Raw genomic sequence first — 25,453 nt, forward strand, 5'->3', positions numbered from 1 at the left:
ATTTTTGGGAAAACTTTGAGTTCTGTGTTATAATTTACACTAAAACAGATGCTGATATCAAATTTCTTTATTTATATTGATGGAATTATTGTTCTTCTTTGCAGACCTGAGCATTTTATGATTCACAGGCGATCCCAGTCTAGCACATGGCATTGGTATCAGTGGGAGAATAGGGCTTCAGAAATGGGGGGGGGCGGGGGCAGGATATCAGTTTGGCATCTGCAGAAGGTGGTGCATTGGCCGGGTGGCTGTGGTCCTCCACAACATTCCCAGTTTCTCATGTGGCCCCTTGAGAAAATTAGTGGCCCACCTTTGTTCTTGGAACAGTTTGGAATCTGATTCTTCATATTAGGATATATTAATGTAGATGTTGATGAGCATTATCATTATGCTGCAAGAATCGTGACTAGAATAAAATGACATCACAATCATCTATGTCTTTGCACAAAATGAACTTAGATGTTACCTCCCTATAGGTTTAAGTAGAAAAACTTCTGAAATATTTTTCTAATTATAATGGTTGAGATTTTACTAAATAAAGCTGGAGGACATTTAGACCAAATGTTTGCCAAATAAAATGTAAACTAGCACATTAATGCTCAAATGTTTTTCAGTGATGAAAATATTGCTGATGGAATTATTTAAAGTAGTATATCTTATTCTAAAAGTAGTTCATTTATTCATTTGTTAGGTGTATGTGCAACTTCTTGTTTAATTGTCAAGAAGTTGAATATCTGATATTTAAAATAACATGTTTATTATTTATAATTAGGTATTGAAAGATCTGGTTATTTATTAAAAAGTAGATTGGCTTAGTCATTTGAAACCTAAAGCAGCTTTTTTTACTTGGCAGTAGCCAGGTATTGATTCACAGTTTCTGTTGTATTCAATTAAAATATAAAATGGCTGAGACCGATGGGTGCTGTAGTATGCAACACTTGGGAAATTACAGCTACCTGTACAAAAACAGAAATGTGCTATTTCTTCCTCCCCGTGTAGCTGGAGAAGTCTATGAAACTTTTATTAGTTATTTGGGTTTGTACAATTAATTGCTTCCATAAATAGTTTATTTTTCCTCTCCCTCTGTTTTAAATTAGTATTGAATTTTTGCGTTATTTGTCAGCTTTTAACCCTGTATTTAAAGTTCTGCATTTTCTTATTACACATGAATACAGTAATATCTACCATACATGTATTAGTGTAAAAAGGCTACAGTTATTAAGTTACTTCAACCATATTTTTGTCATTAGTTACTTATATTGTTGGAATGGCTTGTGAGCTATTCAGCAGCTTTGCAATATTCATAAGCTGTGGCACATTAGCCATAATAAAATCATGGAGGAAAGCACACATCAGTTTTTTCATTATTTAACACTTGTCAGTACTCCAGGCCTGGTTCCTTGTTTATCCTGTGTTTTTTTTAAATCAGAAAGCACTGCTTTTTCCCTTGTGCTAAATATAGTTTCCAGAAGCTGAAAAGTGCCTACTTTTTTCCACCCCTTTTTATGTGTTTGATCAGTTTTCTGCAAATGTCACTGTTTCCCTTTGAATTTAAATAATTGATAGCAGGATACCTTAGACATGTTTAAAGGGTTAGGTCAGTGGTTCTCAACCTTTTTAATGCCGTGACTCCCCAACCGGTCGTAAGTCGAGGACTACCCAACCGGTCATAAGTCGAGGACTTTCCCTGCCCGGGAGCGCCGTGCATGCATGGTGCCGCCCCCTGCGCCGGCCAAGGCGTAGCTGGCAAGCAGCAGAGACAGCGCAGGCCGACCACCAGCTGGCCCAGCCCAAGGGAGGTAAGGCACCTGCCGGGCCCCACGCACGCCAGCAACCCTCCCTGCGCCTGCCGGCCTCCCACCTCCCACCCCTGGCCCTCTTTTACTTACATTTTTAGTAGTTGCTCAGCAGGGAGGGGTGGAAACTTCCAGACAGCTCGCCTTCGCTGCAGACAACTTGCAGCACCGTTTGCAGAATGGGACTTTTGGCGGGCTCAGCAGGGCAGAGACAGCCTGGACAATTCCTATTGGCTTTTGAAAGCCAATAGAATTAGACTCTATTCAAGAGAGTCTATTCTATTGGTTTTCAAAAGCCAATAGAATAAAAGGGAGTAGCACAGCTAAGGAAAAGGGGAAAAAATGGCAGACTGCGTTGCTTGGTGACCCCCGTGAAATGGTCGTTCGACCCCAAATGGGGTCCTGGCCCACAGGTTGAGAACCATTGGGTTAGGTGAATTCCATTTAATTTAGTAGGACTTCTAATTAAGCATAAATGATATTTTATTACTTCTGGCAAGCAAGATAATACTTTTCCATGTGCCAGAGCTTCTCACATTATCTGTTCTATTTCAGAGTCCCCAAGACTTGGTTCTTCCAAGTAACTTACATTGCAATCTTCAAAAAAGCAATTGGAACAGTCTTCATCTTCTTATCAGTCTTGGTCTTGATAGTACACTTGTGCCTCTCCTTTGAATGACTGACTATTTATTTAAGAAATTTATATGGCCACCCAACTCACACATGGTGCCTTGGGGCAGTTTACACCATTAAAAATCTTATTGACAGGCAATAGGATGATCTCCCATTGATTTTCGTGATAGCAATATGGAAGCAATTTACATTGTCTCTAAGAAGTATCCATTGTTGTCTATGTTCCTGTGGATTCCCATCCCAAGAATTAGCTCTGCTTAAAAAAAAAAAAAAAAAAAAAATAGGTCGCAGAACACAAGGTAAGCTATTTAGTTTAGTTTTATCTCCTTATGATCAACATTTTCTTGGAGAAAATTTATTTATATGTTCACTAAGAGTCAATATTGACTTGATGGCATCTTTCCCTGGTTTATACAGATATTAACATAAGTCATAATGTAATATGAGTGTTTTGGGGTTTATTATGTTTTAGTTTTGAATATTGCTGAACTTCATAATTAATCCCTGATTTGCTTTAATACTGTTCTCCAAAATCTATATATTATTTGAAGCAAAGGAAGAAAACAAATCAGGCTTTGATTAATTTGCTTTTCTGCTTGGCTAGTTTCAATAAACTAACAACCTTCATCTATTACTCTGTTTTATCTTGATTTTTATGATTTTTTTAAAAATAATTTTTAATGTATTAACTTTTTTAACTCTGCAGTACACTGCCCAAAATTGCTTGTTTGTGAGCTAGGTGACTATATAAATTGGTTCAATAAATAATTTTTTTAAAAAATCCTGACCTAGACCAGGTTCATATATTTTATGTTGGAAATGTGGGTTTGAAGGACTGCTTTATATGTGTATGTATATGAGATGCTCAGTTGTCTCCACTCATCCTGATTTTGATCTGGTTTGCCTTGATAAATGGATTTCAGCTGAAGCAGTTAGATGATGGAGGGATCAAAAGAGCAGTTTTCATCCTACATCCTCTAGTTGAGACTAGTTTTATGTACTAGTATAAAACTATGCCAACTGTAGATAATGTTATCAATCAACATTTCTTGTTCTAGAGCATAAACCATTTGTGATGTTCAATTAAAAAAAACCCAGAAAGCTTTATATAACCTAATGCTTAGTGGAAAATAAGAGCAATTTTTACATGGTTATTTTATAATCCAAAGTAAATTCTATCTTGCTCTCAACCTAGGTAATAGACTTTAGACAGAAATTTTGCCACCAGTTCTCTAGAATTTTAGAAAAGGTTTCAAGGCACTTCTTTTTACATTGACCTTTTTATTATACAGATAGTCATTGATTTACAACAATTTGTTTAGTGACCTTTCAAAGTTAAAACAGTCCTGAAAAAAATAACTTATGACCTTTTTTCACACTTACAACCATTGCAGCATCCCCCTGGTTATGTGATTAAAATTTGGTCAGTTGGCAACTGGCATGTATTTATGACGGTTGCAGTGTCCCGGGGACATGTGCTCACCTGACAAGCAAAGTCAATGGGGAAGCCAGATTTACTTAACCAAGTTTCTTGCTAAGCAATGAAAATCATGGAATATAGAGCTACCTATGTTCCAATTTAGGGCTCATTTTTAAAGATAGGCATATTTTTTCTACACTGTCCTCATAGCGTCTTGCAGAAATCTTCATAATCTGGCATGCCTATACATGATAACCTGCTACTATACAATGTTACAATTAGACTATGTAATTTGGTTTAGTTCATATTTAATTTCCTTTTCATTTTAGCTACCTTGTCATGCCATTTATGGGAACAGACTTAAGTAAAATAATGAAGCATGAAAAACTAACTGAAGATAGGATCCAGTTCCTGGTCTACCAGATGTTAAAGGGCCTAAAGGTTAGATCTTCCTCTTTCAATTGTTTTGTTGGCTTTTGTCATCATTCTCTCTCCTCATATCCTTTCTTATGATAAGTAGTAGTTAAGGCATCATGCTAGAAACCAGGAGACTGTGAGTTCTAGTCCTAACTGCCTTAGGTACATTGCCAGCCAGGTAACTCTGGATCTATTATTTTCAGCTCTGGGAAAAAGGTAATGGCAAACCACTTCAGAAAACCTTTGCCACAAGAAAATTGCAGGGACATGTTGAGGCAGCCTCTGATAATCAATTGAATGAAAGAATATATATAAATATATATACAGTATAAGGAACCTCCTCATGCAATTTTCTAATCCACTTCATGGTGTGCTTCAGTATGGTGTAAAATTACATATTCATTGACAGATGGAATTTGAAATTACAATGTGGTTTTACAAATCCTTATTCTGAAGGAATTTTGATTCTTACATTTTCATTGGCGAATCTTTTTCTTTGTGAGGATTTGAATTTTAAATTCTTTTAGGTTCATAAGCTCTGATTATTTGCACAAAACCCTCTCTAGTTTCTAAATTTAATTAATTTGAAGGTAAATTTGAAGATTTTGTTTAGTCCATTTATTTATGAACCTTATTTGTACTGTGCAGAAAATGAGGAATTCTAGCAAATAAATAAAAATAAACTGCTTCATGACTTGTCTGAAGCTGGGGTTACAGTTTTTGGTCCTGAAATATACAAGATGTGTAAGCTTCCTTTAAATCACTTTACAAAATTGTTTTGAAGATCCTGAATTACTTGGCAACAATCAGTTACTCTTCTAGATTTGGGCTTAATGGTAAATTATCTCTCCTTTTATTTGTAGAAGGAGGGAAGGGGAAAGGAAGGGAAGAATAGAGTAGGGATAGGGATGATGAATAGGGATAAAGCTGAGTGAAGTGGAATGGAATTTTGTGGTCAGGTTTAGGTCTTGCCACTGCGGAATTTACTGCAAACCAAGCAAGGAAAACAACTTTGGGTCTCATGTTGTACTCTGATTCTTTAAGCCAGAAAGTCATCTCAGTCGCAATGTGCAATCTGGCCCAGATGCAGGGAGAACTGGAAAGGCAGAAATATTGTACCTGGTGTTTGCCAAAAAGCAACACCTGGCTGTTTTCATGTTTTTTTAAACTTCCTGTTAACATCAACAAGAAATGAGGACCCAGATTGTTGGGGGCAATGTAAATATATATATACATTGCTTACTGGTGTACGCCGCTTAGAGAGTGCTTGCACTTAAAGCGGTATATAAGTCTCATAAATAAATAAATAAATGGGACACTTGATGTTGTACTGTCATGGCAGATTAAGAATGATTTCATATATTTATTTGATTGATTTCCTACCTTTCCTCTACAAGTTTGAGGATACAGATAGAGAGCATTTATCCTCCTGCAACAACAACCCCATGAGATATATTGAATTGCAATAGTGACTGATTCCAAATCACCCTGTGAGCTTTCATGGCTCAGGCAGGTCTTAAATCTGTGCCTTCCCAGTCTTAGTCCATCACATTCATCACTGCATTACAAAATCACCAGCAGAAATCATTGTTTTTCTCTGTTTCTTGTTAGCTTCTAGGAAGCTTTGCTTACCTACAAATATTTCCATAATGATCCTTTCCTACTCTATATTTGAGTATATTTTCTTATACACAAAATACATTGTGGAATTGTGCAAACATAAGAGTTCATGCTAAAGTTTCAAACGTTTTTTTTCCTGCTAATATTGTAGTAGGAAGAAGTGAAAGGCTGAAGGCTCTAGTTTGGGAATCCCACATTGATGGCAACGCCATCTGTTGAAGTGAAACAAGGACAGAAATAGAACCAAGAAGAGCTATGGTATAGAAAATCACCATCTGAGCTCTGTTTTGCAAATTCATTTTATCTGGAAGTTTAGTGCTTGCAGGCAAGAAGAGCAGACATTTGGTCTTGAGCCATAATTCAGAAGACTGGTTTCCTACATATGTAGGTAAGGTAAATTGTTGGTCTGCGGCAAAGAATAATCCTCCATTAATAGTATTTGGTTTGATAGAAGAATTTTGAGTTTTCCATTCATATGTTTCTCAATCTAGATATCTGATTTCTGACAATTTAAAGATTGATTTCTAGGTTGTTGGATTGCAACTTCCATAAAACACAGCTAAAGTACAGTAGGTAGGGTCTTTTTGAGTTGAAAGACAAATTTTAATTTCAAAAGCTTTTCATGGACACTGACAAAAGGGGTGTTCCCTGTGAACTCTTGCCCATTCATGTAACAAATGTTATAGTGAGGGCATTCAGGTCACAAAATAGCATTTATGAGAAGACAAACAGATGAGGCTGTTCTGTCTCATACTCTAATCTTGCAAGATGCTCATTATTGGCCCAGATTACCTTTAACCATTAACAAGATGGGTATTCATGCAAAGTGCACCATTGAAGACCCCAAACATTTTTGATTCCTAAGAACTATAAAGAGGTTGTGTGGGGCCCTGAGGCATATCTATAAATATAGACAAAACTACAGCTTGATGTTTTGCTTAGCAGAAGACCTTTTTTAAAATAAAAAAAACGAAAGTCAAATCAGGATGAGGATGACTACTTACACCACAGTGGTTCCCCATGGATTGTTTTTGCCATTACTCTGAAAAGCTTTGGAACAAAAAAAAAAACATATTTCATCGATAGCAAATGAGTAATGTGTTTTTTGTTTCTTTCCACAGTATATCCATTCATCTGGCATAATTCATAGAGTAAGTAAAACTTTTCAGGCTTTTCTTTTTGATAGGTTTATATATTCTTGTAGAAAGATTCTTTTCAATCATATATCCATATATAATGCTTGGAATTTTTATCCTGAAATTTTATACTAAAATATACAAAGAAAGATAACGTTTCTTGTACAATTTCAATTATTGATACCTATAAGGCTTCATCGAAAAAGTCTTTGCTGTTTTAATGATGTATTCCTTGGGTTCTTTAATGTACTATTTGCAAAGTTACAGCTTAAATGCAAATCAAACTGTATCCTTCAGGAATTATTACAATAATCATTTCCAATTCAATATAAACATGATAAATAGTACAGGTTTCTTTTGTGATTGATTAAAAGGAGATCAGGATGTTTGCATGCATGTAATATTTTCATTTTGCTCAGTGGAAATGTTATAGTTATATATGTACACACATGTTTGACTTTGGAATTTTTTTAATACTGTTGCTTGCTCCCTTGTCTTCTGTAATATATTTTTTAGTCACTGCCAGAGAAGCTTCTGGCTGAGTATTGGTCTCTATGTTCATATTTGGCAACACATCAATCCATTTGCATTCTGGGCCATTGTTTGTCTTGAACAACTAAAAAAAATGCCTGCCTTTGAAATAAATACTTCCAACTACAAATAAATTTACTTTTAGATTTTTTGTTTTAAACATCTTCATAGGATTTAAAACCTGGAAACCTAGCGGTTAATGAAGACTGTGAGTTGAAGGTAAGAAACTGAATGCTCTAGTTGCTTTTTCGGAAGTAAATACTGGGGAATCTGGAAGTATGTCAGATATAACTAATGCGAAAAGCATTTTAAAAATGAGAACAGGTTACAGTCTGTAGCACTATTGTGTGAAGTAATAGACTGTTAATGTCTGTGTGCCTGGATTAACTCCAGATTTCCTGACTAAGGGTAGACTCTGCAACATTGCATACTATGGTATGTAAGGATGATTGCTTATAAAAGAAGTTGGTTAACATTTTTCCAGAAGCTTAAGCTTGAATGTTTTACATAGATAATTATTGGATTTCATCCTGTTATTTGTAAGAATACAGCAAAATCAGGTCTTTGTCTTTTACAAAAGACCATTTATTTGTCTTTTACAAAAGGTATCTTTAATTAAGCTGTGGAAAATAAGATACAAGCTGGAAACATAACATGCTCTCCTAGATTGGCGTAATAGGAATACAATGATGAGTAGATACCCTAGGGCTTTTCACTTTGTAAGGCTTTCATTTAGACAGTTGAGCATCTTAATAAAGGCTCTGTTGATGGGGTTCATGTAAAAAGCTTCAAAAAATTAAATTATTTTTGAGTTAATGTGGATTGACTGAAGCTACAAGCAGTTAGTTCAGTATGACCTTCAGTTTGGGGTATATGTTACAACCATAGCTGGCTACTGAGTTCAGGATTTGTATGAATTTATGGCAAAGAAGACAATCTTTCTAACAAGCAGTAATCCATAGGAGAGCACATTAACGCAACATAAATTGCTTAAGTTTTGTTAGAGCATCGTGTCTGTGTTTAAAAAGATACACTGTTTTAAAAAGAATTTCCAACAGAAAAAGAGGAATTAAATAGAGGGTTAGGTGTAAAGTATTTTTATGGAAATGTTGTAGCAAAATCCTCTGAAAACATGCAAAGCTTCTTACCTGCCAGCTGTTAAATTGCAACTTTAATATAATAAAGCAATTACAGGTAGTCCACAACTTATGATCAGTTATTTAATGACTGTTCAATCATTACAGGCTTGAAATGGGTGCTTTAGAGATCATAAAGTGCTTCCAGTTGTAATAAAATCTCACACTTCTTTCCCATCACATGACTACGTTTTTAGCACTTAGCAGCTTGTTCTCATTTATAACCAATTGCCAAATGTCCTGCAATCATGTGATTGCCGTTTATAATTTTCTTTCCCAGCTTTGCCAGTGTTGGGAAGCACCCAGCCTAGCAGGGAGAAGAAATGAAGCTCAGAGCTAGCCTGGAGTCACAGTACAACCACAAAAGGGCTAAGGTCAACCCTCCCTAAGCTCCTTGGAGCCTTATCTACTGGTTTCCAAAAGTAGACTGCTAGACTGGGGAGATTCCTGTATTATATACAGAACATAATAAAGTAGTTAATTCAAACTCTGCATGTGTGTATCTGGTTGGGTGTGCCTAACAGTCAGTGGAGTCAGCAGAGAAGTTTGAGATGGAAGCCATGTTGGATTTCGTCCATTCCCCTAGTGCAGCAGCCCCCAACCTTTTGAGCACCATAGACCTGTTCCATGTAGAAAGGTTTTTCCACAGACTGGAGGGGTGTGTGGTTTTGTATGCTGCCTTCAGATGGGGCTTCACTTGTTTGCGCAGACCGGTTGTTGGCATGCCGCGGACCGGTGCCAATCCACGGACTGGGGGTTGGGGATCCCTGCCCTAGTAAGCAGAGGGACTTTCTCTCCCCTCTATGCAGGGAGGAAAAATCCTTCCACACACTGGAGGAATGGTCCTCAAATCTGGCAAAAACACTGACAAAACCTAGCATTCTCGTGATCGTTCTCCCTGGCTTGGACCCTCTCCTCTCTCCACCATGTCCTTAATGACCCACACCATTGCTTTACAACTGCAAGAGAGAGAGCCAGGATTGCAGTTGGTGAACAAAGTGGTCACATGGTATCTCAATCAACAAGATTTCAGGTCCAATTGTGGCTATAAGTGGAGGATTACCTGTAAGTGCTTTATTTCATTTTTTTTAAATCATAACAATTTAATTTTAAAAAATTGCATTGAATTGGTTCCACATTTTGGTACATGCAGTAATGACTAGTGAGATTGATTTTCAAATTATATCTCCATCAACTTTGGGCATAGCATCCCTGAACCCTATGTAATGCTTGGAGCCGGAGGTCTTTGACACTTTGCATGGCATTTTGGAGTAGCTGATGATGGGGGGGGGGATCTGTTTCTGCCAGCTGCATTATATGGCATAAAGTAAGCTCAAAGCTTTCTCAGTAGCTGTGAATATATGAATAATATGCCAAATTCATGTGGTTTTAGTTTTGCTGCCTTTATGATTATATAATGTAAAAAATAATTCCTGTGAACTGAGATTTCCACCTATTACTGTCAGGAAAAATGTAATATATAGAACTTGCATTTATGATGATTGAATAAATAGCATGTAATGAATAGGGCTTTAAGATTCTTGTCCTTTACTTGCAAAAATGCTATTTAATATGAACAAGGCTACAAAATCCAAATAACCGTTTGCATTCCTCTAAAATAAGGGTATCACTTCATTGCAATCAATTATTTGGATAATGTTGTAAGTTGAATGAAGGTAATGAGAAAATATATGGATATGAGAAATGTATTTTAGCAATGAGACAGAAATGTAATGTAGCTTATTAGGGATCTCTAACTATTTTCAAGGGAATAGGTTTACATTTTTAGGAAGAAGCCATTGAATTAATAGGATTTAAGAATGATAAATGTATTACTAGATATTTTCCAATATAAACAAATCTCATTCCAATTCAAGGTGTTTATGACATTCCAGAAATGAAAATGGATTATATTTTGTTCCTCTAAAACAGATTTTAGATTTTGGGCTGGCAAGACATACAGATAGTGAGATGACTGGCTATGTGGTTACTAGGTGGTATCGAGCCCCAGAAGTTATACTTAATTGGATGCATTATACACAAACAGGTAATTTTTGTATTTGCTAGAAACTGTTTTTCTGTGCTGGGGTTTCTGAAACCACTGATTTCATCACTTCTATTGCGAAAGAGCAGCAGCTTTACAAAAACTATCTTGTAATCTCTTCATAGACTAACTAACTGAAAAAGTCTGTTGTTTTATTTGCAGAGACATTGAATAAAATTGCAAAGAATTGAACAACAGGTAGTGTAGCTGTTTGCATATTAATTTCCATAACGTTTCTAGAGGGAAACATCTTAGTTCTAGTCATCTGCAGAATAGGTTTCTGAAATTCTTGGGTTTCAAGGCTTTGCCATTTCTGCAATGTCTGACTTTACTTGTCTGGTCTATCTGTTCAGTGATTCTTAACAGTGGCCCCTTACTGTGGGGACTTGGAAGCTGAGTAGCCATATGTAGCTCCTGAAAATTCTGCCTACACGTAGTCTTTGCTTACCAATCATTTGTTGATCGACCATTTGAAGGTACAGTAGCGCTGTAAAAGGAGAGTTACAACCAATTCTCAAAATTTTGTCAGCTCCCAGCACCTTCGCTCTCACGTGATTTGCAACCTGGGCACCTGGCAACTGGCTTGTGGTTACAATGGTAGCAGTGTCTGCAGTCACATGATTGCCATTTGCAACGTTCCTTGCCGTCTTCCCACAAGCAAAGTTCCATACGCAAAATCTCAGTCTCTCTCATCCTGGAGTAGCCACCCCAAACCTCACCTAACCTTCACAAACCATCACATACCCTGCAGTTCCAATTACCATAATTAAATGAAGATTACCTGTATTGCCTTTCATGCTTGTATTCCTATGTATATCATTGTGATTACATAGGATCTCTCCCACAATTTCCTCGTCTTCCTCTTTCTCCAAATGCTATCCTGAAGACTTAGACCAGCGGTTCTCAACGTTTGTGTGACGGCGACCCCCGTCACACAAACGTTATGCGCATGTGCGGCGTGGCGCGCATGGGGGCGGGGCCCACGCGCAGCGCGCATGGGGGCGGGCCCCCGTGCGCGGCGCGCATGCGCGGTGCCACCCCCGGAGGCGTGGCGCCGCCCCCACACGCGGCGCGCATGCGTGGTGGCGCCCCCGGAGGCGTGGCACCGCCCCCACGCGCAGCGTGCATGCGCGGTGGCGCCCCCCGGAGGCGCGCCGCCGCCCCCACGCGCAGCGCGCGTGCGCGGCACCGCCCCCCGGGAGGCGCAGCGTGCCCCCAGAGGGGACAAAATGGCGGATCGCCGCGTTTGGCGACCCCACAAAAGAGGTCGATCGACCCCAAATGGGGTCGCGACCCATAGGTTGAGAACCGCTGACTTAGACCAACAATTATTTTCTCTGTGCTAATTTTAAGTATTAATTACTACTGATTGCATTTCTGACAAGGGAAGCTGGTACTTCCAGGAAACTCATTTCACAATAATAAACCAACCATAGAAGTGTTATTTTTATTTTTAAAAAATAGTAGCCTACTGATTCACAGAACTCACTGGACCTGATTATTTTTTTTTTCAGTCTAACACAAGATTTATGAGCAGATAAAATGGAAATGAGACTATATTAAGCTGAGCTCCTTACATAAAAATTTAAAATGTAATAAAGAGCTGGCACAACAGACAGCTTTAATTCGGATCATACCTAGCTGCTTCATCAATGCTAAAGAACATAAACTTTGAAAGAAAGAAGATGCCTGTAAATCAGACCATCAAGATTCTCAAAAGCATTCATTGAACTATTGAAATTGTAGAAACAGAATACACATTTTCAGTTACAAATCACAAAACACTGGTTTTGTGTTGTTGCTTTCTTTTTAAAGGTTTTGTGGTTGATTGATGAGCTGAATTTAGATGCTGCTCACACCAATTTAATAGGTGCATTTTCTGTATTTCAGTGGATATCTGGTCAGTGGGGTGTATAATGGCTGAGATGGTAACAGGAAGGCCCCTTTTCAAGGGCAATGATCGTATCCTTTCTTGATGAATGCTTCACATTAAGTTGGAGAAATATGCAAAAACTCAGGTATTAGTCACTTTGTAGTCACTTCAAGTGAAAAATGATCAGTTGAGCTATTTATTTGCAAACATCAAGCCAGTTTTGGAGTTCTGTAGCTTTGCCAGAAAGTTGTGAGATTAAAAGTTTGTCCCACCTCATAGCAATAGTGATAACATTTAGGCTTATACCAACCCATAGCACTCTCTGGGCAGTTTGCAATGAAGAAACATTATTTACACCTTGCATCCAACAATCTGGGTCCTCTTTTTACCGATCTTGGAAGGATGGAAGGCTCTAGCCATGTCAGGATCGAACTTCAGGCTGTGGGCAGAGTTTGCCTGCAATACTGCATTTTAACTACTGCTCCACCAGGACTCTATTATAATTAAATTAAATATAATTAAATGCTGGTTGAACATCACATTTTTGGCTCCAATATTTGGCATATGGGTTGCACTTTAGTTTATTTTATATGTGTTGATGCAGTTTATGTCAATGGGCATTTTTAGAGGCTCATAATGAGTTATGAAAAATCAGTGTTTAAAGACAAACAGCTTTCTATCTTCAATATTTGGACGACAAGGTCATTGATACTAGTTTAACAAAGAAAGAAAGCTTTGTTAACTTTTATTGAGAGTCAGTGAAAGCAGAAAGGCAAAGCAAGATCTGAGGAAGTCCCAAGTAAATTGTTACATTAAGGTTTTCCTTGACAAACCCTCCCCCCAGTGTCCAACCTTTCAGCGCTCTTCCAGCCAATCTACAGGTGTGAAGTTATGGGAACTGGAATGATAAGGGATGGTTCCCAGGCCCTGTGTCTTCTTTTTACAATGTCTCAGAGATAAGGCAGATGGCTCCTGGCACATTCTTCCCCTTCTTCACATCCAAAGCGATACATCAAAATGTAGAGAGAACAAAATAAAGGAAATACATCCGTGAGTCCCCCTCCTGTCAGAATAGCAGAGCGCCGAAAATATGATTATGAGGGGGTCCTGGCAGTTATAAAAGCTTTTACAAATTGTTAGCTTGAGAATACACAAAGAGATGACCAAAAATAGTTGTTAATTCCTAACCAACTGCCACTAGTTGTGAAAAAATACATGAAGTATACATGTTATATGGTTTGATTTCAAAAGTAAGAAAATCAGATCAATTATATTATTTTTTAAATGACATGCTGACTGAATATTTGATTCCTGACTTTGACATTCAGATCTGGACCAGCTTACAGAAATTATGAAAGTTACAGGCACACCAGCTCAGGATTTTGTTCAGAAACTACAAAGCCAAGATGTAAGTTGCTGCTTTTGCAAAATTTACATGAGCAGGTTCAGAAATAGATGGTTCTGTGGTACTTAAATATACTGGTACTATTTTGAGATTTTCTTTTAACAGAGCATAGAAAACAGCAAACCAAGGAAATTTGGTTAGAAACTATTAGAAACTTTTTTTAGTTGGGTTTTTTTTCATACACATTTTTATTCAAAGTCATCAGTATCCCATTAATATAAATCATATGTGTCAAACTCGATCGCGTCACGTGACATATTGCGACATTTTTTTTCCTTTGCGGAGCTGGGGTGGGTGTGGCTTGTGCATGATGCATGCGGCCCATGGGCTGCCAGTTTGACACCCCTGATATAAATGATTGCTATCTTAAAATCTATATATCGTAAGAAATTTTACATGGTTCTAATTTTTAAAAAGAAATATTTCAGGCAACTTCTGTTTGAAACTTTACTTATTGTGATTATTTACCCTTCAGATGTTGCTGAACTTCCCTTTTCCATGTTATATATGATTGATGTAAGAACAAATTGTCACATGATCTCAAGAAAATGATCTGAAATCAAAGAAAGAGATAGGTGGAAACTGTTTATCCTAATCAGTAGAATGAGATAGAGATTTCTGACATCACTTCTGATAAAATGAACAGCTATATAAATTTGACTAATAAAAATTAAAAATCACACAGACAAAAATAAGAGGTGCAAGAATGTAAAACTTGACTTACATTGTATAAAGGTAATCCTTGATTTATGACCACAATTGAGTCCAGAATTTCTGTTGCTAAGCAATTGTTAAGTGAGTCACACTCAATTTTACAAACTTTTTGTTAAGCAAATCACTTGTAGTTGTTAAAATAATAACCCAGGTATTAAGCAAATCTGGCCTCCCACATTAACTTTGCTTGTTGGAAGCTGTCCGGGAAGCTTGCAGATGGCAACCACATGACCCCAGGTACTGCATCTGTCATAGATACATGCCAATTGCCAAAGCCCAAATTTTGATAAAGTGATCATGGCGATGTTGCGATGTTGTAAGTGCAAGGATTGGTTGTAAGTCACTTTTTCCAGTGCCATTGTAACTTCAAACATTCACTAAACGAATGGTTGTAAGTCGAGAACCATTAGCACTTTCCTTTGTAGTGGCCTTATAAGCTTTTCTGTAGTAAGCTCATCAGAAGCTCTAATATCCTTGAAAGACAGGTTATGTGTTTCAGTTATGTTTGCCAAGAGAACCTTGAACGTGGGGATCAACAATTTCTGCCCAATTTTAATTCATTTATTATAGCCAGTTCAGAATATAATAAAGGAGCTGACTTTATGTATATATAGATATATGTAGGGGATGCCGTGGCTCAGCGGTTAAAAATTCTGAACTTGTCTGAGAGCTGACAGCCTGGATTTGAGATCTGAGCGTCATGCAATGGGGTGAGTTCCTGTTACTTGCCCCAGCTCCTGCCCACCTAGCAGTTCAAAAGCATGCAAAACATAAATAGATAAATAGGTACCACTTCCATTCTGTGTGCCTCAGTATATTGTCATGCTGGCCATATGATCACGGAAGTGTCTTCAGACAATGCTGGCTCCCTTGGCTAAGAAACAGAAATAAGCACCGCCCCCTAGAATTGGACACGACTGGAAAGGGGAAACCTTTACCTTTATGTGTATGTGTACATATACACACACACACACACACACACACACACACACACACATACACACTTCCATGATTTATGATTTGCCTGCATCTGTGGTCTGAAAAATTAAAATTATCTTAAACTATAGAAATTATTGAAAGTATGCAAATTGTGTATGAATTAATTTAGGATCTTCAGATCCAAAGTGAACTCATATGTAATGAGTTGTATTCCACAAGTGCATTTTTTTCCATATATTCACTAGGAATGAAATCCAGTTTGATGGCATCTAATTTCTTTTTCTTCGTTTCTTTTCCTAAATTGATAACAATTCATATCCAATAATCTTTGTGTCTATTTATTTTAAGGCAAAAAATTATATCAAAAGCCTTCCACAAGTACAGAAAAAAGATTTTGCTGCCATTTTGAAAAATGTAAACCCTTTAGGTAAGTTAAATATTGATGGATGTAGTATATTAGAAAATTATGTGATATCAAGATAGTAAACAGGTTGAGTTATCTTCTATCCTACATAAAAAAAACTTTCAAGATTTTTTTGTTTCCTGTGAAAATTTCATTGTAGAATTATTTTCTCAATAATTTCTTCATAAATGTCAGATTATCTGGCTAATAAAGGTAAGCTTTTCCTGCTAGATATACTTTATTATAAATTACAGTTCTTTGGGCTTCTGGTCTTTGAACAACTACATGATCTCTAGAAGATGCAGAACTTACCCAAAATATTAAGTACATGTTTGATCTATTTCCAGAGAGTTTGTCCTTAAATCTCCTTTCTAATTTGTTGATCCAGCTGTAAACCTGTTGGAAAAGATGCTGGTGTTAGACCCAGAGAAGAGAATAACAGCAAGTGAAGCTTTGGCACATTCTTATTTCGAAACCATTCATGATCCCGAAGAGGAAAACAAAGCAGAGAAATATGATGACACTTTTGACAACATGGATATGCCCCTGGATGAATGGAAGTGTATGTTTGGAATTGTTGTGTTGAATAGCAGTCTTCTAATGAAGATGAGATTGGTGTAGGAAATCTTATCTATATTCTACAAATAGATTTTTATACATTTTAATTAAAATATAATTCAGGGGAACTGAGGAATCTGCTGCATTAAATGAGACTCAAAAATACTTTGTCCTTGCTGTTCCATTCTGTCTTTTTGACCTATATTATTTCCTCTTTTCTAATTAACGTTCTAAACTCTTAGACAAATGTCTTTCCTAGGATCAGTTCTACAAAGGACTTGAATATACATGGATGGGCAAGAAATGAGTGAACAGCAAGGAGAAATGTAAATCGCTGTGAAAGCTTCTATAAGCAGAAATGGCATGATATAAATTTAATAGTAATTATTAAAACTGCCTTATGAGGGAAAAAATATTCTTTGCTGACAGCATTCTGTAAATTTCGCATTACAAGAATTAATTGGGGAGTTTTTTTCTGTCCCAATGTGTTTTAATCAGAGACTCATGCTCATTAAGGTGGCTAAATTGTTTTCAATCTTGCAGGGCTATGTGTGCAAGCAATATACTTCCATTTCATGAAAATCATCAGCTACTTTGTGTATCAGATGGCTTTTGAAATAGTAAGAGCAAACTGGCTCTTTTTCTGATAGTCAGTGAAGCAAGAGGAGGGGAAACTGCACCCTTTTGATTTCTAGGCATTGAATGCTTAAAATACCTGAAATATATAATCGCAAAAGCTATCACCATCAGGATTCAAATTTATAAAATAGAGCCCAAATTTCAAGATGTTTTATTATATATATATATATATAGCCCACAAGATGTTATATATATATATATATATATATATATATATATATATATATATATATATATATATATATATATATATATATATAGTTAATAATGCTAAAAATATGAACCCTGGGAGTATTCATATCAAGAAATAAAATGAACACCAGGGTAGTAAAACTATAAAAGTTTAATTAAAAAGCGCCAAGCTTTCGCCGTTCCTGCCGGCATCATCAGGGCTAGAGCGCCAGAAAGTGTGAGAGTTTTTTATAGGCAAGTCAGAGTCTGCGCCCGGCTCCTCGATCTCGTCACCGGGCCTAATTGATTCAACTGTGCTTGATTGGTTTGTTTCTTCCTATTCCTCTTAGTTACGTGTATGTTGTCGTCTCTCCTCCTTTCCTTCGATTCTGGGATGGGTGGGATAACTCCCCTACCGCTCAAATTATCTCTGTTCTTCAACCCATCCTCCCCATCAGGTTTGAGTGGTAATGTACACTTCCCCTTCCTTTCCCAATCATCCGCTCGGCTGTTCTTTTTGCGATAGCCTTCTCTTTTAACTTTAGTACTTTCTCCTCCCATCCAACTGTCATCTGGGCAATCCTGTAAGTCGTTCTGAGTTGGCTGCGATATGCTGGTGATCTGGGACAGGTTGATGGATTGTTTGTCTACTGGGGGGGGGCGGTCCCCTGGCTGTGATTACATTCAGTCGTCTTACTCCTCCTCTCCCTTTCCTGAGCCTCCTGTGTTCCTTTCGCACGCGTTATAATTCGGAGGCCTGGGGGAGGTAGTGGAATTACGATCTTCTCGAGTGCCGCCGTGCTTCTCTTTCGCTCTCCTCTCCCTTCTAACGTCGCTCGTGCCCATGTGCGCATTTGTAGTTGTCAAGAAGCAACACAAGACTGACTTCATGGGCATTTTGAATTCGGTATACTCAGACATCCAGTTCACATGGAGGAAGAAAATCAGGGCACATAAGCATTCTTGGATGTACTGGTGCAGCGCCAACTGGATGGATGTCTGACCACCAGGGTATACCGAAAATCAACATGTACGGGTAGGATTCTCCATTTTGAGAGCAACCATCCGACAGCCCATAAAGCCACGAGTGACATTAGAAGGGAGAGGAGAGCGAAAGAGAAGCACGGCGGCACTCGAGAAGATCGTAATTCCACTACCTCCCCCAGGCCTCCGAATTATAACGCGTGCGAAAGGAACACAGGAGGCTCAGGAAAGGGAGAGGAGGAGTAAGACGACTGAATGTAATCACAGCCAGGGGACCGCCCCCCCCCCAGTAGACAAACAATCCATCAACCTGTCCCAGATCACCAGCATATCGCAGCCAACTCAGAACGACTTACAGGATTGCCCAGATGACAGTTGGATGGGAGGAGAAAGTACTAAAGTTAAAAGAGAAGACTATCGCAAAAAGAACAGCCGAGCGGATGATGATTGGGAAAGGAAGGGGAAGTGTACATTACCACTCAAACCTGATGGGGAGGATGGGTTGAAGAACAGAGATAATTTGAACGGTAGGGGAGTTATCCCACCCATCCCAGAATCGAAGGAAAGGAGGAGAGACGACAACATACACGTAACTAAGAGGAATAGGAAGAAACAAACCAATCAAGCACAGTTGAATCAATTAGGCCCGGTGACGAGATCGAGGAGCCGGGCGCAGACTCTGACTTGCCTATAAAAAACTCTCACACTTTCTGGCGCTCTAGCCCTGATGATGCCGGCAGGGACGGCGAAAGCTTGGCGCTTTTTAATTAAACTTTTATAGTTTTACTACCCTGGTGTTCATTTTATTTTTGATATGAATACTCCCAGGGTTCATATTTTTAGCATTATATATATATATATATATATATATATATATATATATATATATATATATATATATATATATATATATATATATATTAGATTAATTTATTGCTGTCATTCTAGAATTGACTGTAATAGTGTTTTAAAAGTTCAGCTATAGCTAAATGGGAGACCTCAAACTAAGCTACTGATGATATTGGTTAATAGACTTATTAACACAATTATAAGATCTCAGGAAAAGATAAACAATTTTCATGAACAAGTGTGACATGCTTGCCTACACCAAGCTGCAGATCGCTTTCCTCCTTCTCCCAAGTCTGGATTACTGCACCATCTTAATAAATTTTGCTTTTTTAAAAAAAATGTTTTCCTGAATCTAACATGAATATTTTTGTGTTTCTTTAACTTTTCCAGGTATCACATATAAAGAAGTTGTAAACTTTAAGCCACTTCAGTTGTCTGAGTCAAAAGAAACAGTAGTATAACCTCAAGTTGTGTGTTTGTTTAAAAACTGAGTAAATAAAAGACTGTAAATGTTATGTAAATGTATATGTATATATGTATATAATTATATAAATCTTTTATATATAAATGAGATGTAACCATTTTAATATGAATTTTGAAGCCATTGGGCTCAAAACTTTTTATATCGTAAATTACAGCAGTCCCTCTTTAAAAGACCCTTAGTTCTATTATAAGAGAAACAAAACTTTTTTTCCTAAGATGGATCATCTCTATTACGATATTTTTCAAGGTATGCTTCAATTACAGGTAGTACTCGACTTACGGCCACAATTAGAATCAGAATTTCCATCATAAATCATTGTGATTGTAAGTTAAATCAAATCTGATTTTATGATAATTTTTACAGCCATCATTAAGTGAATCAACACAATTGTTAAGTGAATCACACGATCAGTAAGCAAATCCAGCTTTCTCAATGGACATTTTTTGCCTGAAATTGGCAAACACAAATTGTGATCACGTGACTGCAGGGTGCTGCAGTCAGTCGTAAATGTGAGCCAATTGTGCAGGGATGATGCAACAGTCATAAGTGAAAGTACAGATTGTAAATTGCTTTTTCCAAGGCTGCTGTAACCTTGAACCATCATTAAATGGTCATAAGTTGAGGACTGCCTGTATTTAACATATACTGGGTCCATGCACACTTGTTGAGAACCAGTTACCTATATTTTAAATATTTGTTTGGAAGCTAGTGCCTTTATAAATGAGATTATATGATTATGTGAATGTTTCATTCTGCCTCATGACCACCTCTAGATTCTGCAGTCCCTTCTCTTCCTTCTAGTGTATAGTTTGTATTTGAAAACTATAGCAGTTTCCTTCACTGTGTGCTCTCAGCTAATTAGAAGATAACTCATAATGTGCGTATTGAGCATCAGAGTTGCAACTAGCAATATGGACCTTATGAAAATGGGAAATTTACATTCGAGTTCCTGAATCTTACGATGGCCCAAAGCTCCTCAACCAGCTCATCAAACAGAGATTATCTGAAATATTATAATCTAATTGCCAAACAATTACTGAGCATGTTTATGCTAGAGATCTTTTGTAGATCTTTTTCTACAATGGAACTTTACATACTTGATTTCAAGGGAAAACATTGGGTGGTCAGTTTTATTTAGTCTAAAAAGAAGTACATGACAAGTGAAGAGCCGAGGTGGCGCAGCAGTTAGAGTGCAGTACTGCAGGCCACTTTAGTTGACTGTGTTCAGCAGGTCAGCGGTTCAAATCTCACCGGCTCAAGGTTGACTCAGCCTTCCATCCTTCCGGGGTAGGTAAAATGAGGACCCAGATTGTTGGGGGCAATGTAAATATATATATACATTGCTTACTGGTGTACACCGCTTAGAGAGTGCTTGCACTTAAAGTGGTATATAAGTCTCAGAAAGAAAGAAAGAAAGAAAGAAAGACAAGAAAACATAAGGTTTCCTTCAGCATTCTTACTTGGAAATGCAAGCATGGAGTAGAGTGTATGTGTATGTTTGTACACATGTTCATATGCACTGAAAATCAGATTAGATGACATTTTGATTAAATCAGATTATCTAGTTCAATGCTTCCTATTGTAACTAACAAAGGTAATACAAAGGTTTAACCTAATAATACTTCCTAGATGTGTTGCTTGAAATTTGATAAACTGCCTCTAATTAAAACAGGGACATCTTTACGTGCAAAACGTACAATGTTTGTTTCCTGTCATCTCTGTGTGCTGAATTTTATCTAAATTCACTGCTTTCTTTTTGCATATTTGTTTTACTATGCAGGGTTCTTTCAATGAAAGAAATCTAGAATCCCAAACTCAACCTTCTGTAATTGTGAATATGCTCCTTTAAAAAACATGTATGAAAAATGGTTAATGATTATTGAAATAATCCATCTCTCTGGTAAAAATAAGCCTTCATAAAATAATGACTATTGACTTGGAAAAACAGCATGCCGTTCCTTTTATTTATCAATTCTGTTAATGGTGAGAAACTCAGGAATAAAAAAAAAGTAATTACTTTCTTTTAAAATTAAATGTAAATACAACCATGTTGTAGATTAAATGTATTGTAAATTCTTTGCAATGCTTTTCTTGTCTACCTCCAACTTCAATAAATAACAGTAATAATGTTTTTCTTCTCTGTTCTAAACAGTTTTTCATGAAGCTAGCGGGTTTTTAAAGGTAGATATTAATTGTAATTAGGTGAAAACAGCTGCAAAGATACAAAAAAACTGCTCTCTTGTTTTGTTAAATTAATCCCAGCAACCATGTGATCCCTAGAAAAGAGGCAGCTTGTTCAAAGCGTTCCTGTATCTTTTTGAAATACAATTCCAAATTGCACCACAGTTCTATCAGGCTACCACCAGTAGTTCAAACTGGAAGGAGATATTCAGGACATCTTCTAAATGCATCAAGTTGGGATTTTCTAGATCGCTGTACTGATATCTGGTGGTGGTCAGGATTCATGCAGCCTAAAATTCTCTCAGACAGTTATCTGTCTAAGCTGAACTTACCTATTGGAGAATAAGGGAGTGTGACCTCTTATGTATGTTGTATCTAAGTTATCTGTTTTTAAGTGGGCATGCTTTGTGTGCTTCCAGTAAGTTAATTTTCAGCATGAACGTATGCTATCTGAAGAAAACTTGCTAAGTCCATCTTAATGCAAGGAAGAAAATTTTTTCTCAAAATAATTTTCATTCCTAAGTGTCCTTTGAAGATTGAGAGAAGATGGTAGATCAAAGACCTCAATTGTTTTGTTTGCCTTCCCTCAGGCAACTATCTTATCTTTTTGTATCCAATCTAGTTAACTATTCACTTAATTCTGGCGAATACTTCCCACATGGCTTCCAGTACATCTTCATAAAAGGTACAGTTATTTGTGGAAGCAAATACTGAAGGATGATATGCTAGAAGTAAGATACTTTTGATGAAAGACATTTTCATGTAGATATATGGGTTTTTTTGCAAGGTAACCCTTCTGTATGGATAAATGACTAAATGCTGGTTTATAAGCACACAAAGTGATGGTTCCACCTAGTCCCTACTGTTAATATCTAGGCTTGGAAATCCTATTGTCACTGGATCCTTTCAGGAACCAAGCTGATGAGACTGAGAAATAAAACAGGTTTGTATCCTTGATCTAGTCTGTTGAAGAATAATTGATCTAATTGTTCTGGTATCTGTTAGCCTTTGGGGAATTTACTATTTTTCAATCATTTTGATACATGTCTTGAAAGTTTTATACAGGAAGTCACACCATTCATTTAGTGACCATTTGAAGTTACAATGCACTGATAAAAGTGACTTATGACCATTTTTCACATGGCCGTTGCAGCATCTCTGATCACATGATCAGAATTTGAATACTTGCCGACTGGCTTGTATTTGTGTTGGTTGCAGTGTCCTGGGGTCAGGTGAACCTTTTTTGACATTCTGACACAAGCAAAGTTAAATTAGGAAGCCAGATTCACTTAACCATATTACCAACTTAATAGTTGTAGTGATTCATTTAACAACTGACAACAAAGAGAGAAAATGAGGCAAAACTCAACTGTCTCATATAAAACAGAAATTTTGGGCTCAGTTGTGGTCATTAATTGAGGACTATATATATATATGGCATATTTGTAAATCCATTTGTCTTCAAAAGCTGCTGTAATAATCATATACTTTTCTCCATCAGGATGGATGTAGACTCCACTGATTGGGTAATTTAATCCCACCTGCTCAGACTAAGACAAAAAAACTCTGCCACGCCTCCTTCTGGGTGTGACTTCCCAGTTTTTGTCTTAGTCTCGTGCTCAGCAAGACGCTTTTCAGAAGGCTCCTAGCTAAGTTTGATTCTTTCCTTTTTTCTTTTAGGCTATTCAAATTAAAATTGGATACTTTAAATTCAAATTGATTAACAATTAGATTAATTCGGCTTCACTTCCAAATTAAGAGGATTGCGTTGGGGGGGATAGGGACTCTGTCCTCCCTCCCCTGCAGCCCTTTGGGCTTTGAAAAGGAGGCTGCAGGCTTCGTTTGTTAGGGAGCTCCCGTTCCGACGATCTGTAGCCTCTGCGATTCCGCCAATTCAGCTGGGTAGCGGAGGTCGGCTTTTCAACTCGGAGACCTCCTGAGTGATTTACTTGCCTCGAGGCCTTGAGGGAGAATTCCTGACTGCAGCTTTATCTGGATCGCAGCAGGGGCTGCGCTACTAATCGCAAGTGCTTGGGGACTGGGGGAGGAATCCCAAATCAGCCTTGTATTCCCCTGCTGTGTAATTGATTCTCCTGTTTAAAATACGACAGGGTTTTGCTTCTCCAGGCCTTAAGGCCTGGCGGCCGCCATTTTGACCACATGGTCTAGCGCGGCTGCTTCTAGAGGTCCCACGTGGCGGACGCCATTTTGGAGGCCTAATAGAAATTTTTGCATAATCATTGGCAGTTATTCCTGCATTATTGCAGACGCATAGTTGTTGCCTGTGTCACTTGGTCTGTGAGCAGACCTGTTCAGGGGGGAAGATATTTTTGTATCCACAGGAGTTGTGGTCAAACTTGAGGGGGCTACTTCAGGTGTGGGCCTTGGCTGCATTTGAGTAGACCAAGGTGTTATTAACTGGTCCTAAAGCCTAGAAGAGAAGAGCAAAGAGATTCCTTTATTGTCCACCTGTTTCTCAGTTTAGCCCGTGACCTTTTGTCACAAGGCCTGTACAGGCAGCATTAGAACACTGTCTGGCTGTTCTTGCCATTGCCTTCTGTTCAGAGCGAGGATCGGTTTTCCATCTCTGACTGTGATCTGCGTGTTGGGTTCCTCCCCCCATTTCTAGGTACTACTGTCCAGGAATACCTAGACAGCAATGGCAGACAGCTCCTCGCCCCAGGCTTCTCAATCTAGTGTCCCCCCCGCTCAAGCAAAGCGCAGATCTGAAGAATTGGACATGGGGGGGGGAGAAAAAAGCTAAAACCAAACATCTGTCTTCCAAAGATACTTCCAAATCAGCCGGGCGAGAGGCCACAAGGAGACACTTAGCATTGGAGAGAGAATTCTCCAAGGCACAAAGGCTCAGATCCAGTGGGACTGAAACGGTTTCCCCCGCCCCACTGGATGCTCCTTTGACAGAACCTCAATTTGAATCATCTCAGGATGCCCCAAGACCTTGGTCTCCTCGGGGGGAAACCGAGCAGGTAGGTCCTCCTCGCTCCTCTCCTTCATCAGCACACCAACCACCTGAGACCAGGTGTGCCTCAACGGAGGTTGGGGTCAGTTCCAGGGACCAAGGGGAAATGTGGTCCCAGGCTCAATTCCAGGCCTTCATGCACCAAGCATTCAGGCAGTTTATGTCATCAACTGAGAGTAGCCAGGTGCAGTCCCATCCTACTCCTCCCGCATCTATTCCCCCACCTCTGGTGGAGCGTGATACTAGACCTAGCTCTGCTGTTTCGGAGACATCCTCACAATTAGGGGAGGAGGGATCAGTGGAACTGGGAGTTGCAGACACTCCCTTGTCTGAGGAGGAGGATCCAGCTCCTGAACAGGTGACCTCTTCCGGGCTTTTCGATCCGGCCATTTTTCGGTCACTCCTCGTAAGGGCTATTGACACGGTAAAACTTACCTCAGCCCAGGAGGAGACTCCTTCTTCCTCATCCAACCGGGAAGCCAACCCTCTGTTTGCGGAAAAGGTCAAGGAGGAACCGCAGATTCCATGCCCACTAGTCTT

The 25,453-nt window shown here is 38.2% G+C and overlaps 1 protein-coding gene across 2 annotated transcripts in view; it reads left to right on the forward strand.

Annotated features, from left to right (window-relative positions):
- The window catches only part of MAPK12 (mitogen-activated protein kinase 12), a 37,410-nt gene extending 16,377 nt beyond the window's left edge, over window positions 1-21,033 (forward strand). For both annotated transcript variants that reach the window (XM_039338642.1, XM_039338634.1), the window contains exons 4-12: window positions 4,179-4,290; window positions 7,008-7,037; window positions 7,725-7,772; window positions 10,622-10,736; window positions 12,624-12,695; window positions 13,935-14,014; window positions 16,013-16,091; window positions 16,456-16,629; window positions 19,659-21,033. In XM_039338642.1, coding sequence (XP_039194576.1) covers window positions 4,179-4,290; window positions 7,008-7,037; window positions 7,725-7,772; window positions 10,622-10,736; window positions 12,624-12,695; window positions 13,935-14,014; window positions 16,013-16,091; window positions 16,456-16,629; window positions 19,659-19,729 — 781 coding nt within the window. In that variant the 3' untranslated portion in view covers window positions 19,730-21,033. The remainder of the gene's footprint in view (window positions 1-4,178; window positions 4,291-7,007; window positions 7,038-7,724; window positions 7,773-10,621; window positions 10,737-12,623; window positions 12,696-13,934; window positions 14,015-16,012; window positions 16,092-16,455; window positions 16,630-19,658) is intronic.
- The last annotated feature ends 4,420 nt before the right edge of the window (window positions 21,034-25,453 follow it).

The sequence above is a fragment of the Crotalus tigris genome, unplaced genomic scaffold (assembly GCF_016545835.1).
Source record: "Crotalus tigris isolate CLP2741 ecotype Arizona unplaced genomic scaffold, ASM1654583v1 scf7180000017549.6302385, whole genome shotgun sequence".
NCBI classification, from domain to species: domain Eukaryota; kingdom Metazoa; phylum Chordata; class Lepidosauria; order Squamata; family Viperidae; genus Crotalus; species Crotalus tigris.